Source organism: Harpia harpyja, chromosome 4 (genome assembly GCF_026419915.1).
Source record: "Harpia harpyja isolate bHarHar1 chromosome 4, bHarHar1 primary haplotype, whole genome shotgun sequence".
In the NCBI taxonomy this organism is placed as follows: domain Eukaryota; kingdom Metazoa; phylum Chordata; class Aves; order Accipitriformes; family Accipitridae; genus Harpia; species Harpia harpyja.
In genome coordinates, this window is record NC_068943.1 from 43,241,394 (window position 1) to 43,258,525 (window position 17,132).

A 17,132-nucleotide genomic window follows, 5' to 3' on the forward strand; every position below is an offset into this window, starting at 1 on the left:
CTTTCCACCTAAAAATGGAACTATTTCTTCCTAGCGGTGTTCAGAAACGGTTTTCTGCATTTTTTTCCCCTTACTTCTAGTGAGAAATAATGATCATCTAGTGAGGAAAATAAGTACAGCTTTCTGTTGTAACGTAAATGGCCTTTATTTTAGGAATTCAGTGGTTTTTTTTCCTGCAGCAGAAGCGGGTCCCGGTGATGGCGTGCTGGGGCTCTGCAGGTGGGAAGTCTCGGCCATCCTCCTCGCTTTGCCTGCTGGCAGGCAAGTGGCTTGGTCCCTGGGTTTGGGGAGTCCCGTGGGTAACATCACGCATCCTCTCCGCGTTTGCCAGCCCCTTAGTTGGCAGGACTTCCACGTTCTCGGCATGTTTGGGTTTCAGAGCCCCTCGCAGACCGGAGCGGATGCAGTCTCGCACAGCAGAGAGCTGTCATGCCATGGTAGAGGTGACAAACCGAGGCAGAAGTCCTAGCGAGGGGGGGAACGGCCTTCTTTCTTTTTAACACTTTGGATGTCAGGATGCTTTCCTGCTTGGTGAAATGCAGCTGGATGCCCAGGTTTGGGGTCAGAAGGAGATAATACAAGTCCCAGCTGGTTTGCAGCTCCCAGGGTTTCCTGCGTGGTCCCGTGCTTGCGGAGGAGGTGGGCGAAGCATTGCGTGAATATCTTCATACCCTGCGTGTTCCCTTGCCGGGATCCTAGTTGCTGATAGCACCTGAGACGGGATCGATGAGCTCTGTCTCTGGCAGTGGTTAATTAAATCCTCTGAGGATTACAGGTAGATCAGTCTCGTCATTGCTAATAGGTTTCTGGGAGCACCGGTCCCATCTACCTGTCCCACTGTTTAAAGAAAAGCAGTCCCAGTTGGCTTTTGGATTGAGGGTAGCTGCTTGTACTTCTGCTCCTTGAAATCATATTGATATCTGAACACTGTAATATAAGTATCAGGAAGCAGTGGCGTTTCTGCACATTGTATAGATTTGCCATTGCTATACATCTGTTTCCTTTCCATATCCAAACAGTTTCTCACTTATTGCAATGTTTTTGTCTGTTGGATTCTTCTGCGTTGTTTCCACATATCCTTCTGTTACATATTGCATGTTGGACTTCTGACTGACAACTGAAAGATAAACACACATTTATTACTGATTTTGTAAAGGGTGTGTGTGTGTACCTGCATGATTTAAATATTTATTTTAAAATATTTGAAAAAGAAGGAAAGTTTGGAAAATATCTTGACAATAATTACAAGCCACTTTCTCTTTTAATGCAGTTTAGATGCTGCAATAAACTTGTGTTGAAAAATGTTGGCAAAGTTCCCTCATTTTTGCTATGTGGGCTTATTCACCTGTGAAAGCTGCCTTTGTTTAGAAAAAAGTCCAAGTGTGGAGCAGAAATACCCCAGCTGAGGAGGCTGACAGACCTGCCTCGGTCTGTAGTCACTGGCTGGGGACAGGACTGATAAAGCACTAATGTTTTGTTGGTGGTGAAATCAGATAAGAGCCATTCAAGACAGTTTAGCAATAGTAGTACTCCTGGTACATACCACGCATATTGTTTTTAATAGTGTTTCAGTAGATTATATTTAGAAACTAGATAAACCCATTGTGATTATCCAGTCTAACCTATAAAATAAAAAGCAATGATTTTCATTTTGTACGGTTCTGCATCACTCTTGCTGAAGCTATAATCTCTGTGGTGGACCTCCAGGTATGAAAAGTTCGGGTTTAGAATATTCAGGTTTAAAACATGCAATTTGCAAATATTTCTGTATAGCAAGATTGACTGCAATCTGCTCTGGCTGTGGTCAGTAGCAATGCTCTAATTAGTTTATGTTGGTTAAAGCTTTTTACCGTTTCCATTCTTCACATGGCTCGGACTGTCTTCATTAGATTTGGATTTATAAATCTCCAGTGTCTGCTCTGAAACATCATTTTCTGTGCAGAAAACAAATGTAGTTAAGATGGTGAGATTTTTCCATGACTCTTTGTCACTCTCTGCCTTGAGCGTAAAAATCCTGAGAGACTAGTTATAAAATGGGGATCCAATCATCCTGATCATCTAAGAGAGATGCATAGGACAACAATTTCGTTGGCTTTCATGGCACCTCGTGTCAGCTGAAGCATGGCCTGAGGCCGTCAGTTACAGGGACTCTTCAACAGTCATTTGGAACAAGTCACAGTCTCTATCTATGGGAGAAGGATGTTTTATTGGTGGCTGGAGGAACCATGTCTTGTCTCCGCTTAACAGGCTCCTCAGCTCTCCAGCCCCTCTGAATAAAGCAGCATCAGCAGTTGCTCTGACAGGGCCATCACCCACCTCTCTTCCACACTCCATGAGCTTTTTTCAGCTTCCTCATAAAAAGCAGGACTATGACGAGCAGCACGAAAATCAGAGCAGCCACCAAGATCGGCAGCAAGAGATTATTCTGCTTCTTTTTGATGCCTTCAGATTTCAGACCTTGCTCTGTAAAAGAGGCAGGTGTATGTTTGTGTTGTTAAATAGCTTCCCGTGTGTCTCTGGTAATTAAGAATGATATATCCTGGACAAGGCCAGATGAACATGTGGGAGACCAGAAGTCACCTTATTGGACTTAAGTTTAGGACGTGAGGTCAAATTTTTTCTTCTTGTATGAACAAGAAAAACTGATTGAAATCAGTGGACTCGTGCTCTGGCACAACAAACAGTAAAATTTACCTTTTTTCTAGATGATAAAAATGGTTGTGTTTCTGTGGTCCCTCCCCAAGATTGGAAGCCAGCATTACCCTAGTGTACTGACAAAAGGTTTGGAGGTGGATACATGGTCAGAGAGAACCAGCTCGGTGTAAGAAAGCTCGTTGCGTGTTTGGAAGCTGTCGTGAAAGAGTTCGTACCGAAGGTGATGATGGAAATCACAGTTACGTTTTCACTTGGTAGTGAGGCTTCTGTCCTGGAAAGTTCCTCTTCTGTGACATTGCCATTGAATGCTGTTTCAGTCCCTGTAGGAATGGAAAGAACAGTATTTCTCTGAAGGGCAAAGGGATACTTAAGAAATGCATATTTTCCCAGCAGCTTTGAAGTCCAGGGCACCTGGTACTGCAATGGGAAGGGACTTCTAGAGCCCTTGAGTTAAAGCTCTGTGCTCGCTTCCTTAACACTGTATTTCATTTTAAACTGAAGACCACCTAAGCTTTATGAACAGAAAATCCTGAGAATCTCATACACATTCTTGAACTCAATGGTTCCCATTTACAGCCAAATTAAAACAAAGCTGAGCTTCGAATCTTTGGTCATTTTGGGGCTTTCCCTGTCCATCAGTTTGCTTCTCTTGCTTGCAAACCCAGGAATGAGCATGTATCCTTTTCCTTAAAGCAGGTATATTTTTTTTTTGGTATTCATATCCCTGACTACTCTTTTACTGTCTTCATAGCTCACAGTGGTGCAGTCACCCATTGTGAGAATCCCTGTCCTTTGCCACCACCACCCATGTCTGATGATGTAAGGTTGTACCATTGGGGACACGATAACTTGACGAACCAGCCAATTCTTCCTTTCCTGCTGCAGCTGGCATTACTTTGGACCCTGCGCAAACAGAGAGGTGAGCTCTGGCTTTCTTACGTACACAGAGAATATCTCCTTTGATTTGTAAAACCAAAATGATAATGCGTGCTGTGCCTACCAAAACTTTACATTCATAAGAGATGTCCTTCCTTATCAGGTATGTAAGCACACCTGGTGAAAGTCCTGTTAAAAGATTCAGGCTCCCTCTCCATGTACGTTTATCAGCGTACATAGGAATTGTTTATCGGGATGTAGCCGTTCTGTGACGTTTGTAATCACCAATGTAGCGCTTTTAAACAGATATAAGCAAAGACTTCATGTATTTCTAAACCAGCCGACTGATTTTTTTTCACTGCAGGGCCTGTCACGCCTGCGCCCACCTTGGTCAGTTTTGGCCAACCGATTTGGGCAGCGGAGCTCTCAATTCTTCTGCTGGAAACAGCTCCTGCCTTCAGCAGCTGGAGCCTGCAGCCTGCTGCATGCCCAGGTAACCCTTGTTGCACAGTGCCACCTACTGCAACTGGCCGGAGAGGTCCCAGCCTGGGCTCACCTGCTGCCAGAGCTGCTGCTGCTGCTCCTGCTCCTGCTGATGCTCATGTTCTTCTGCAGCTAGCCAGAGAGGCTTTGCCTGCTTTCATGGCTGTAAAACTGAGGGCTCCCCGCACAAGCAAGAAACGCTGGCGGTTTAATGGCAGGCGCTTGTTTGTAACGTGGAAGGTAATGCTGTTCTCGGTAGCATTTCTGTCCTGGTTTCGTAAATGCGTGTGACTAAGACCAAACTTACAAGTAGATGCGGTGTCTGGTTGGAGGTTTTGCTGGGTTGGTGTTGGCGCTGAGCTGGTAACTACTGGATCCTCTGGTACTGCAGAAGGGATGGTTGTTTTTTTGGATCCTGAAGGAACCCACCACCCCCCAAACACAAGACAAAAATCGGAAGACACACTTTGCCGTTGAACTGATCCTTGAAGAATGAAACCTGCCCTGGACATGCCATGCTCCCGACTGTTTGGGTGCTCTATCTGATCAGAAGTTGTACTTAGAGTCCTACCCTCCCACCTTCAGCTTCCCTGTCCTCTGAATATATTTACCGCTAAGAAATGAGGAAAAAAATGAAAGTGAAACACTTACCGGTATGCTGTGAGTAGCTTGGAGCGGAGGCCGTGCTGCTGTTCAGGTCTGACACTGCTGCGGTCACTGGGGAAAAAACCAAAGTGGTTCTGAAGGCTGTGCAAAATGTCCCTCAGTGCTGATGGCAACTGGGAATAGATGCCATGTTTATCTGACCTGTGCATTAATTAAAAAGAGGCCAAGCAATTAATGCCTACCTGTAGATTGCTCATTCTCAGAGACACGCATGTCCACCTCTAGCGAAGCTGGTGCAGGATTTGGTTTTGTCGCTGAAAAAACCCGACAACAGTACAACTTTCAGAGCACTTTATAAGCATTTGTTGAATCAAGCAATATAAGGAAGAATGAAGTAAGAATAATTAGATCCATCCCAAAGATGAATAAATAGGCAGAAGGCAAACTGAGAATTATTAGACAAGCAGCTTCAGTGTTAATTTACAATATTTACACCCTGCTAGCTTTCCAGGTGCATGTGTCTAATATGCAGGAGATACAGGAAGCTCACAGCTTTTTGAGAACATAAACTTTGAGTTATCTTTAAAACTTTAGGACAAACATCACCTGAATCCTAGCAGCAGCATTGGAGAACTGACCTGCCTGGGCTGCTGTGGCTTAATGTTTAATGAATTTTAAGGTAGTTAAGAAGCAGGAAGAAGCCCCAAAATCTTAGTTTGGAGTTGGTCTTTTGCCCCAGGTAGCCCTCTCATTTAAAAATAGATCCCACAGATGGGGCAATAGGCTACAGTCTTCAGCTTTGCGTATGTATCTGCATAACTTTTGCCACTTCAGAGTGGTAAAATGGGAGAGCCTCTGCTGAAGGAGCCTGTGGTACCCGTCCTAGGGAGGTCCTCAAACCGGAAAGATGCCATCAGCTTCTCTTCCCTTAGTGCTTGGTGGTGAACGATGCAGCTGGCTGTTGAATTGGGCCCATAGGCGAGGACTGTCAGCATGCTGGTTGTGGTCCATTTCTTCCCATCAGCTTCTAACTTGTGCTTAGTATCACCTATACACCCATTGGAAGAAAACATTTAAGTGCTTTCTAGTCAAGAGCAATTTAATGAAAAACCTTCCAGGTGCAATCTGCATTACTTTGCTCTGCTAAAGCAGCACCTGATAACTGTGCACAAGTGGTTCATTGTGTAAATGGATTACATGGGAGCCCAAAGGCAGCAAGGTCATGTTTTCTTCCTTGGCAGTTAAGTGCAGACCTTGCTCCACCTCCTGCGCTCAACCCAAAGCCTCTGCTCGGTTTCATGACTCATGTGGGGAAATTCCCCTGCAGCACCCTGCAGGACCGTGGCGAAATGTCCAAACACCCACCAGCACTTTTGCTCCTTACTGAATAGAATAAATTGCTTTGCCACAGCCACGCACGGCCCGCAGGGGGGAGCCTCAAGGCAAGGACCTGCTGTTTTGCAGCACGACTGAGATCTAGAAAAGTTCTGATTCTGCTATGTGATATTCAAGGGCATTGAATTTGTGTCTTAATAGCTGTGGATTTGTTACCCCAAACATAAAAAGAAGTTGTGCAATATTTGTGCATATTGATAAATATGCACAATAAATATGGATGTGCAATGCTTACATTGTAATAAATAAACATGTATATAACTCTATGAAATCTTGTGCAAGTCCTCCATCATCCATATAGTGCAGGTTTGACTCTTCCCCTTTTGCAGCTGGGCAAAGTTAAACACAAAGATTAATTGCCTTGCCATAATGAATTAGAGAGCACCATGTAACTTGTCTGATGTAGTTCCTAGTCCTCCAGGTAATACTGACTTCTACTCATTTATACGATACGGAAAAATAAAGATGTATTTCATGTGACACAAAGAGACACGTTTGAATAGCTCTGGTGGAGAGGAAAGTTTTTTCAGATGTTTACTTTAAATGCCCATGGGGACACAATAATTTCTACTGTCTGTGTATAATGTAGAGGTTCTCTGGAAGCAAACTGATGCTTTCTCTTGATCTGTTACCCTTGGTAACACCCTTATGTCTTAAATGAAGGAAATTCCTTGTTTCCAAATTAGCCTTTACAGATAACTTGCTGTATCATATAGACCAGTATTTCTCAACCCTCTCTTCCATCCCCAGCAGGGTCATGTAAGAGCTCAAAAGGATTTCAGAGTGTTTTTGCTAGGAAGGAAATAATCTTTGTCAGCAACAGCTCAGTAATTACAACTGGTTTGCCCCTGCTGAGCCCTGGTGGAACTGAGGTGTTGCCAGTAATTAAGATGTATTAGCTATTTTCTGATTAGTATAAATATTTGCAGTAAGTGATTAAAGCTGAGAATGGAAGGGGGAGGAAGGAGTGTTCCTCAAAGACTGTCATCCACAAAAAAAAAGGAAAGACACATGCAGAAAGTTTGAGAAACAGTGAATTAGGGCAGTTATTTTTTCCTTTCTCTAATTCGTGTCGGCCATAAGCAGGCTGCATGGTGAAATCAGCACCTCTTCATGCAAATATTCCTTCCTCTGAAAGCCAGCCACAGATGAAATCAACCACCCAGACACAGCACAGGCCCTGTGCTGCTTAATTACATTCCAGGTGCCTGTGGGGCGGGAGGTGGAAGGTTAGGTAGTTCTCCCTGGGATGGCTTGCTCTAATGGCTGACTGGGTTAGTGCTACAGAGGCAAGGAGGAGATCAAGGTAAGTATAGGTTTTTGCTAAAATCAGTGGAGAAATGCATGGTTGGCTTTATGTGTCGTGGGAGGTGTTTAGTGTCTGAGTTGCGTGTTGTGATGCTACAAATGATGTACTTTATCAGGCCAGAAATGAGGTTGTTTCAAGTTTAAGGAAACCCCTTGTTTTAGAAGAACACTGGGAAAAATGTATATAAAAACTTAGAGGTGACATACTACTTCCCTGAGCTCTTCATAATCTTCACAGCTGGTATTCTCCCAAGCCCTTATAGTCACACACAGAGCCCAGCTCTTCCCAAACACATGCAGGATTTTAGAACCTGCTTTTCCAAGACGTATGTGCTGCTCCAGAGCACCTTTCCCCCTGCAATTGCAGATAGCTCCCTTCCCTGGCTTTCATGTCCCTCACTTACCAGCTATGCTGCTTCCTCTGAGTGCAATTCCTTTAAGCATAGGGCTTTATGCTGATGCATTAATCCCTGTGTATCTGGCAGCCTGGATATTTTTCTTTAGTCTTGAGTTCTAGCTATATTCAGGCCAGCACACTTCTCACTTGTTTTCTAGAGCTCTTAGTTAAAAAAGCCATCTTGGGGCTGGGGGGAGGAAGATTACAGTCTAAGCTTTGAATATGTTGCTTGATGATGCAAAATACAAGTAAGAGCTTGTTGATACGTGAAGGAAAATGCATTTTCATCTATGGGTATTTTCCTCACACTGTGATACAGATGTGCATTTCCTCTCCACCGTCCTACAGTTACAGCTAGTAAGGTAGTTATTATTAGAACATGGCCTTCAAAAGCAGCTGTTTATATCATACACAAATTAAACTGAGCTATGTGGTGGCTCTGTTCCTCCTCATGTGTGTCCACCCAGATGCGTGCAGACCTCTCACTGCTGGGAGCGTTGCAGGGTGGTGTGGGCTGTGTTTCCTGAGCTCTCTTCTTGCTCCTGCTAGTGAGCTGCCTGGCTCTGAAGACATTAATGAGAGAGAAATGCTGCTGGTGTGCCTGTGAGCTGCTCAGCAAAGCTGAGGAAAATCTGTCTACTGTTTACAATATGGAAATAGTTATAATGGATTTGTTAACTGACTTTATACTGGGGCTTTGAAAATTGTGCCTCCACAGTTTTGGTTTCATTTTATTTCAGCGGAATTTCCCTGCAGACTCTCAAGGGATTTTGGTGCCAAGTGGTGGTGGTCTGCCCTGAACGTGAGCAAAGCAAATGAGCCCTCTCCCTTGCACAAATACTGGAATTTAGTGCTGATTTTTCTCCAAACCTGCACCACGGGGTCCAAGTTGTACTAAATGAGTGGAGGATGAGTGGCAGCCCCAGCTGATGTGTTGCAGAAGGTGTTTCATCCTCCACTATTTTTACATGTGCCCAAGGCTGATAAGAAGAAATTGTTAGTAATCAATCCCTGGTCCTTTAGCACTTACCAGGGAGCTCTATCCCATTGTCCAACAGCCAGGTAATCTGGGGCTGTGGTTTAGATCCTTGGGTATAGCAAGACAGTGTGATGCTTCTTTCTGTGTCTCGGGATACTTCCAGTACTGGATTAGAAGGAGTAGCTGCAGCAGTAAGATTTAGAATCAGTTATAGTACATCTTTCTACTCAGTTTTATGAATGGCTGCATACATAGCATTATTTGGGGGGACTGAGCTAAGACGAGGCTTATGTTGTGTTAAGCACCATACAACTGCAGGCAGAAACGCAGGTCTGCAGTTGAGGAGCTCGCTTTGTTGTTCTGCTCCTCTGGAACACAGTAGGTGAAGGAACTTACCTAATACCTTGACAGTCTTGTTCTTGCTTTTGAACGGGATGCCGTAGTAGAAGCATTTATAATCGCCTTCATCGTGTACTGTTACGTTAGACAGTTGGATGGATAATTCATCCTTTGAATAACGGATAAGTTGGTACCTCTGATCTCTTAAAGCTGTAAGGAAAATAAAACGTAGCATGCTATGCGTGTTGGTACATAAGAGGAAGACAGATAATCAAAGCAGTAATGAATGAGGATCATTTTCTTTATTGTATTTTTCTAATTCATCAGCACTTGATGTAAGGGAGCAGTTCTAGCACAAAACATTCCTATCTGGTGCTGCGCTAGTACAGAGGCAGTAGTAAATTGAAGAAGGGGGGATGTGTGCTGTCAGCAGGTAAAACAACATGTTTTTTCTTGCTTTTATTTTCAGGGGGTCTTATTCCTGTGTTCCCAGGTATTATAGCAATTTGGGTTCTTTAAGTGCCTAGATGGATTAATACAAGCAAACATTGGGGTGTGAGGACATGATACATGGTCAAGAAAAGTAGTATGATCTTTGAATATACAGCATAGATTCACGAACTGAGGACCTTTCTCTTCCCCATTCCCCAGGCCTTTGTTTGGCCTTGAAAAAATCACTTCTCCTCTTTGGGTGGGTTTTTTGATATATAAATGAACACTATGGTCAGCACACACCTCTTTATTAACTGCTTATTGATTGCCTGTTTTGCTTCTCCCACCCTTGTCTAATTACCTTGATTTTAATGAGACCGTCTCCTAGGATATCTGTACTCTGCTGTACAGTTCCCTTTCTCTCTTTCTCAACTTCTAGTCTTTGCTTCATTCCTCCTGCTGGATGACTCATGGGAGTCCTTGGGATCAGACCAACAAGTCACATGGACTTTTCCCACAGTCGCAGGATAGAAAGTGTAACTTTCTGCCCTTAAATTGAACTGAAACTGGGGCTGTCTACCAGTCATTAGGGAGAAAAAGACCTCAAAACCTATCTTTTTATTTTTAAGTTTTTTAGCTTAGGTCTTCCAAAATACAGAATTGGGAGAAAATCACAGCAGTACTATAATTTATGAAGTGATTAATTATTAAAGGATCTTTAAAACACCATGATATAAGACTTGTATCTAGCTTGTCATATTTTTAGCTATGAGACTGGAGGGAACTGATTCATGAAGTGGTTTACTGGAGAAGCAATGTGACTGAGATTCACAGTGGTGATTCAGAATAAATGAAAATGTCCATGGGTGCTGTAAAGTTTGGTTTCTCTCTAAATGTGGACTGTTTTCTTTTGTATTGCAGAAGGAAAATATTCAGTGTGTCTGACTTATCAAGGATCCAAATACTTTGCAAATTCTAGTCCTTGTGGGTGTTATATCACGCGTCTTACTGAAGGGGGAATCGTGGGATGTGGAAACTATGGGTTGAATCCTCAGGTGATTTAAGACAGATACTGTTTTGTTCACTCGGGTTAGGGTCTGCTCTTATAGAGACTAGTGGATATGTTCTTTCCCTAACCTTATTAAATTGCTGTGTCAACTCAGCAAAACTTCAAGCATCAAAAGGGCTAGAGCCGTTAAAAGGTGGAGATGTTTAAAACTGGACATGGGCAGAATAAAGTGTCTCAGTCCAAAATTGTTTGCATAGAAAGAGGGTGTTTGTGGCTGTAGCCAGGGCCATAGAGAACTTGCATAAATGAAGGAATTATTGCTGCTCTTGCCTACCTCTACAGTGTAAAATACTGAGAACATAGATATATGTAAAAAATAGAGATAACTGATGGAGAGGCATTTTCCTCCTAGGTCTTGCAGTTCTTGGGTGCATGATCAGACTAAGAGACTACAACAGGAGAGGGGAACTCCTGCCATAGCCTGCTGTGGTTTTTGGAAGCCTGGATGTCAAAGCAGCACAGGGCAGGTTGCAGTAGCCCTGTTTCCCATATTGATTAGCTGTCAGTGGCTCAGCACTGAGGTTTGTTTGATCCCATTTGATTCTAATGGTTCATATGCATTATACTGAGACTACTGAACTTGGGATCCTGGATTCCACAAGAAAATACATACATGTGTGAGTCATTTAAAATTGCTAATGAACACTCATCCCACTTGCTCTTGTAACTGAGTAAATAGGAGCAACAGTTACTCATTACATTTTCCATTTAGAAATATTGGCAATACTTGCAGGAAATATTAGTAGGCTGGTTTGATGCAGGTGGCAAGACCTGGTGGCTGGGATTGCCAGAGCAACCGAAGAGGACGCTCAGTTCTTGGGCAGTTTCAATGGGAGCTGGGTACCCAATGTCATTTGGCTAAATCCCAGTCATTATTATCATTAAAGCCTAAAGGCTTTAACAAGCAGAGATGCTGACTAGGTACTGTACAAATGGGGAAGACCAAGGCAGTCCTCATCTTGTAGAGCTGTCGAATTTGGGCCAACAGGAGGAGAGATAAGGACAGAGAGACATGAGTTGTAGGGAGTGGAAAGGAACACGGTAATTGTAACTTTGGTTTTGTCAGCACATATTGGAAATCACTGCTTGTTTTCTAAAAATTTCCTCTTGATGCACATCGAATTTGCCGATGAGAGGAAGAGTACCCACGCTTTCAGTCCGCTCCTGTCTCTCTTGTAAGGCAAGAGTAGGTTTTTTGTGGTAATCTCTTGGTGCTGGTGGTAACTACAGTTCATTGCTAAAAGCTCTAGTGCCAGACCACTCTTGTGGAGGTTTCCATTTTGTCAGCTTCCTGCCAGAAAGGGGCTCTATGTAAAACCATCTCGAGCAGTTGGGTAGCAGGTGAGTCAGACTGGCCATGGGTGGGAGCCAGGAAAGCCCACTTCTGGGTGACCCTCCAGCCCCCCGTGGAAAGTGCTGCATTCAGTTTTCACACTTACCCCGCTGGGTGTTTAGAAAAATGGCAAACCCCTGAGGGTTTAACCACTGCCGGGCTGAACTGTTGTCGCTGCTGAGGGTGCAGCGGAGATTTAGGTCCTCTCCTTCCTTTAGAGTTATGGTTTCACTGCCAGCTCCTGGAAAATCCCCTGCCAGAGATAAAGGGAAAAAACAAGTATTAAAATGTGACATGAAGTAAAGCAACGATGTTTCACACAGAGTAATATGTCAACTTTCCTTTTTTCAAGGGCGTAAAGGTTTTTCTACATTAGGAAACTTGCCAATATGATTGCACCATTATAAATAAATCACAGTCATTAGATAGGTCATCACAGTCACTGGGTAAGACTTGTACCAAAGGTTTGTGGTCTTCACCTGCTAGCACAACCAGGTTTAGTTATTAAACATTATTCTACATGAGTCAATGAAGAATTGATAGCAGACCCCTTTAATGCACATTCTCCCTGTATGTTAGCACAAACATTAATTTTCATTATTCCATGTTCCATTCTGGAGCTGTTGAACCTGATTTGCAAGACTGTATGACTGAGCAGTGAATGATCAGCGCCTCTGAAAAATGAGGGTTTTTTATTCAGAAATTGTAATGCTGGAACTGCTTTGAACTGGCTTTGAAACTTCTTTCAAAGATAGGATCCACAAACCTGGCATGGCACAGGTTACTAAAATGAAATTTCATTTTCTCTCCTCCCAGTTCATTTTACAGATGGGCAGTAAAGTGTGTTTTTCTCTCCAGACATTCTAAGATATTTAATACACTTTGTGAAAATATTTGATGACCTGGAATGAATTGGCTTCCTCAGAAAAAAGCATGTCCTGGAGAAATTACTAAGAGCAGTGCCTGGGTCAGTTAGGTAAATAGGCAGTAAGAGGGTTTTATTTTTCATTCCCGTTTTGTGTGTTTTGATTTTATTTTCCAGGTAGCTGTCTGCTGCAAGTTCCTACTGCATACATAAGCACTGCAGTTTGGGGAAACGAATCTTTCTGGGCTTCAGGAAAGCTTTTCATTTTCTTAAAAACGTTTTAAAATATACCAGAAATGAAGGTATCGTAGGGCATTCTTGCTGGACCTGATCTTTTTACCACTAAAATCAGAGGAAGGACTTGTCTCCCTGTAAGACAGCAGTTTCCCCTGGGGATCTGTTGCCATGCCTTACCCTTGAGTTGAGCACACCCGACATTGCATGGGCCAGATGTGGCCCAGGAAAATGGTCAGTGTTGTAGCTTGGGACTTCACAAATAGCAAATACACCATAGATCTTTTCTCTTTCTTCACTATCTAATTTTTGGAGTCTATAAGCTTGTAGAAGAGGTTTCCTTGTAATATCTCAATATTTTTACTTCCAAATTTGTAAGTATGATGTATGCTGCTTTAGCTAAGGAGAAACTCTGCAATACAGATCTGCTGTCTATCCTTACTGCCAGGAGACACCACAGGTTCGACTGAATCACTGTGCGCTGGTGAGGCCCTGTTGAACTTTGAGTGGCCGTAGCTGATTTACCATCACATATGGCACATCAGTGCCTTTGGCTTATATTTCCTCTTGATTCCACCTCCATTTCCTAGGGTTAGTGTCTCAGCTGGTTTTTCAGGGCTTGTGCCACACGGGGGTCATTTGCAGAGAAGCAGTAGAAAAGGAAAACCTCCTTGCACAGGTTCCACTTGTGAAGACCTGTGTCGGGAGGTGTATGCTGTTAAGGTAGCAGAGAGGGCCTTGTCTGTGGTTTTCCACGGGGCCCTTCTGCGTTTTTTTGTAGCGACGGTTTCCTGTCGCTAACAGCACTGTGGGGTCTTTCAAGTCACACCTTTTGAGGTGAAAGCAGCAAGACTGAGCAAGGAAAGGTGGGGGTGTTGCTTGCTTTTCTAAAAGAGAAAAAAGCAGCCCCCAGAACAGAGCATAGACGTAATTTCCATGAGAGACCATGGCTTCATTCAGACCATGACTCACAGGTCAAATTTCCTTCCTCGTATGGGGGGCAGTTTGACATGGCTGTGGTCTTCAAGCCACTGCAGCCCACCACAGTACAGTCACTGGGGCATGGGAGATGCTGCCGTGCCAGCTCCAGAGGACTGTGGTTCTTGTACTGTGTGGATCCCAGGTGCCCCAGCTACTGGGAAAAATCAGTCTGGCATCAAGTACAGTGATATATCCACCTTCTTGGCAAGAAAGGGCAACAATTTCTTGCTAGAAATTGCAGGATGCAACTGAACAGAATGGTTCGTGCCTCTGGTTACTATTATTTTAGCCATCAGAAAGTGCACAGAGAACTTGTTGCGGTGATATGCACTCAATGCATCATTTCAGAGTTATCTTTAAAACTGTAGCCTATAGAGGCATCCTGTTTAATGAGTTATTTTTGACCTGTGGCTGCCGACCTGTGACTGGGAGTCTGAATTAATTCTGATGGCCAAGAGCAGCTAGCGGTTGTCAGCAGGTAAAAATTCAGCATGCAGGAGTCTGTAACAATACTGGGGGAAGAGGGATTGTGTGCTCAGAGTGGAAGCTGCTGATTTGGAGCAAGTCTAAAGGGCACTGCAAGTGCTGGTTCAGCTAGAATATAACCGACAGCTCCTTAAGGCCTGGCTTCTGTTAAACACAATCAATGGTAATAAAATATCCTAAGCATACGGTATTACAGAATGCTTTGTTGCTGTTTAGACACTGAGGTTTCACGTGGCCTCTGTTAACAATACCCTTGTGTGCGAGAGCATTAGCGAAGTGTCAGCAATAGCACTGCTACGGTTTCTGCTCCAGCATTTGTTAAGAAGGGAGAGGGACTATTGCTTCGGCCAGCACCAGGCTCGTGCGTGCAGTCCTCCTGCAAAGGTCAGGAGTGAAGCCTGCAAGAATTCTGAGCTGTAGATAGCTGTCTTGCTGCTTTCCTTACTTAAATCTTTCCCTATTTGACGTGGTCAAATATGCATCTCTCACACTCTCCTGTGTATGAAAGACAGGAGATTAGCAAAGTAAGTATAGGCTACATCCTCTAGTAGTAGGAGTAAGGAGATTGAGCGTTTAAAGTGCTTTTCATTTTCAAAGTACTTTGCAAGTGCTTTCTAAACTATTCTGACTTCTTATATTAGCCTTTCTTTACACAATATGTGAACAAAGGCATACACAGATATCCAAGCCATGGAAAGTAAGCAGTGATCCGCTGTCCAAATTTAAGGGAGAATCTTTAGATTCCCCAGTGCTTTGCCATCTCAAGCATGCCACCAGCTGCTAGGAGGTGAATTGGTCTCCTCGATCCTGGGTTTAGGAGTCAGCTGGAATCCAGCACCAGCGTGCTCTGGAAATTGGGTGACAACGCGGCATTGTCAACAAGAAAACAACAGCAAAGCTGCCTTGCGCGTGGTGTGCTGAAACTGGAAATGGAGCTCTCCAAGCTGGACTGCTTGCAAAAGGGAGATCGTGTTAAGACGACGCGTATCGCTTACCTTGCATCAGGAACAGAGCCGCGACGTGTAGCACCCTGGTGAAAGTCATGTTGCGGTGTGGGTGCAGGCGGTCTGTGCTGGCTTCCTCTCTCTGCCGCGGCCGCTGCGCAGCAGGTCCCTTTTCAGCACGGGGGGAGCAGATTTACCGTGACTTCGTCACTGCTGGGGTCTCTGCCTCCTTTCCTTCTTTCAGCTGTTCCACTCTCTTCTCCCCCGCCCCATCTCACATTTCCTACGTGTTGGCGACTGCTGAGAAATCGGTGACCTCACAGGTCCCTAAAATGAAACTGGTGGGTGACAGGACTGGGGGCACTTCACCTTGCACCCCCTCCAGCTCGCTCTCGCTCAGCGTCTGTGCGGGGGAGAGGTGTACATGGCGGGGGGAAGAGGGTAAAGGTTGAGAGAAACGCGGGCCGGGGGTAACCCTGCTGGGGACCCCTGCTGCAGTGATGCTACGGGTGCGCTGTGTGCAGGATTTAATTCCTCAAGGTGGGAGGCACCCAGGAAGGCAGAGCTTGTTTGGCGGACACCACCGTAGTGCAGTAACTGGCAAGGTTGCTTGAAAACCCAGCTGTGCGGTTTAAATCCCTGGAAAAACAGTCTTGGGTCACTCTGCATCGCGTACCGCCACATGCACGGGAGGTTTGCTTTGCTCTGCTTGCAGGGATCCTGGCAAATCAAATAACGAGAGAAAGGTAATTTGCTGCGTGTGGTTTGTGGCTCTCCGGGGAATGAAGAGTATTGGTGAGGTGGTTGTGAAAGGTTCGCTGAGCACTGAAGCACGGGGCAGAGGGATGACTACATCCCAGAGGACCGGTGGCAGAATCTGGGTTTCCCGTGTCCCCTTGAGGGTCTGATTATTTCAGGAGCTATCTGGAGCATAGCAAACCTTTTTGTGTCTCCTGGTGTGCGATGTCTAGTAACATCACAAGATTTATCCAAGCCTGTTGTAGGCAGAGCCTCTTTTTGTGGTGTAGCCACGTGTGCTGATTTCCAAAAAGGCTTTGGCAGATCCTCTTCTGGCATTTCTCTGCAACTCCCCAACGTTTGGTGCAAATGACTAATATTGTCAAAATGAGCTGACTTTAATAGGTAAGAAATATGGTTTAAAAACTGTGCATTTGCAGGACATGGGTTTGAGTGAACTGGACAAAGTGGTTAATTATAAATACATTATGCATTTCGCTTCTAATTTATTGGAACCCGTTTCCATTAAACTTTCAGGTGCATGGAAGTACATCATTCTATTAGTGTCTATCTGATTGATAAAAGCTATGTCTTTTATGTTAATTGTAATATAATCAGTTTTACTGGAAAACAGAGCTGTAGGCCATAAAGTTTAATGTAGATAGTTGGTTTGAAAGGAAAGAGTCTCACTGGCTGATAAAACTACTGCTGGATTAAAAAATCCAGATCAAGAAAGAAGGTATGTGTTGCAAAGGTAAGCATTGCTTTGGTTTAAAAGTTGTGCTTCCAGTTCCACACACCTAAACCCGACAGTAAAATAAATCTGGGGAAAAAAGCCATCCAGCAGTAGAGATACTGAAGCCACCTGCCTCCGACCCAGTGGGAAAACTGCGTCCCTGTGCAGTAGATCGAAAACCAGACTTGAGATGGTTTTGTGCCATCTGCTGTCAAATAAATGAACTTCATCTTCAGTGGAGGGAAGAAAAACGTAGCTCAAATTCCCCTTTCTCCT

The 17,132-nt window shown here is 44.2% G+C and overlaps 1 protein-coding gene across 1 annotated transcript; it reads right to left on the bottom strand.

The window, feature by feature from the left end:
- Window positions 1-488: 488 nt before the first annotated feature.
- On the bottom strand, window positions 489-15,502 carry CRTAM (cytotoxic and regulatory T cell molecule). The gene is made up of 13 exons (XM_052786464.1): window positions 15,434-15,502; window positions 11,979-12,125; window positions 9,096-9,248; window positions 8,751-8,882; window positions 5,498-5,668; window positions 4,863-4,934; window positions 4,666-4,731; window positions 4,322-4,429; window positions 3,487-3,558; window positions 2,871-2,975; window positions 2,317-2,463; window positions 1,851-1,934; window positions 489-1,117 (listed from the first exon to the last, which is right to left on the bottom strand). Exons 1-13 carry the CDS (start codon window positions 15,480-15,482, stop codon window positions 987-989), a joined length of 1,437 nt encoding a protein of 478 aa, XP_052642424.1. The 5' UTR covers window positions 15,483-15,502; the 3' UTR covers window positions 489-986.
- Between the last annotated feature and the right edge of the window lie 1,630 nt (window positions 15,503-17,132).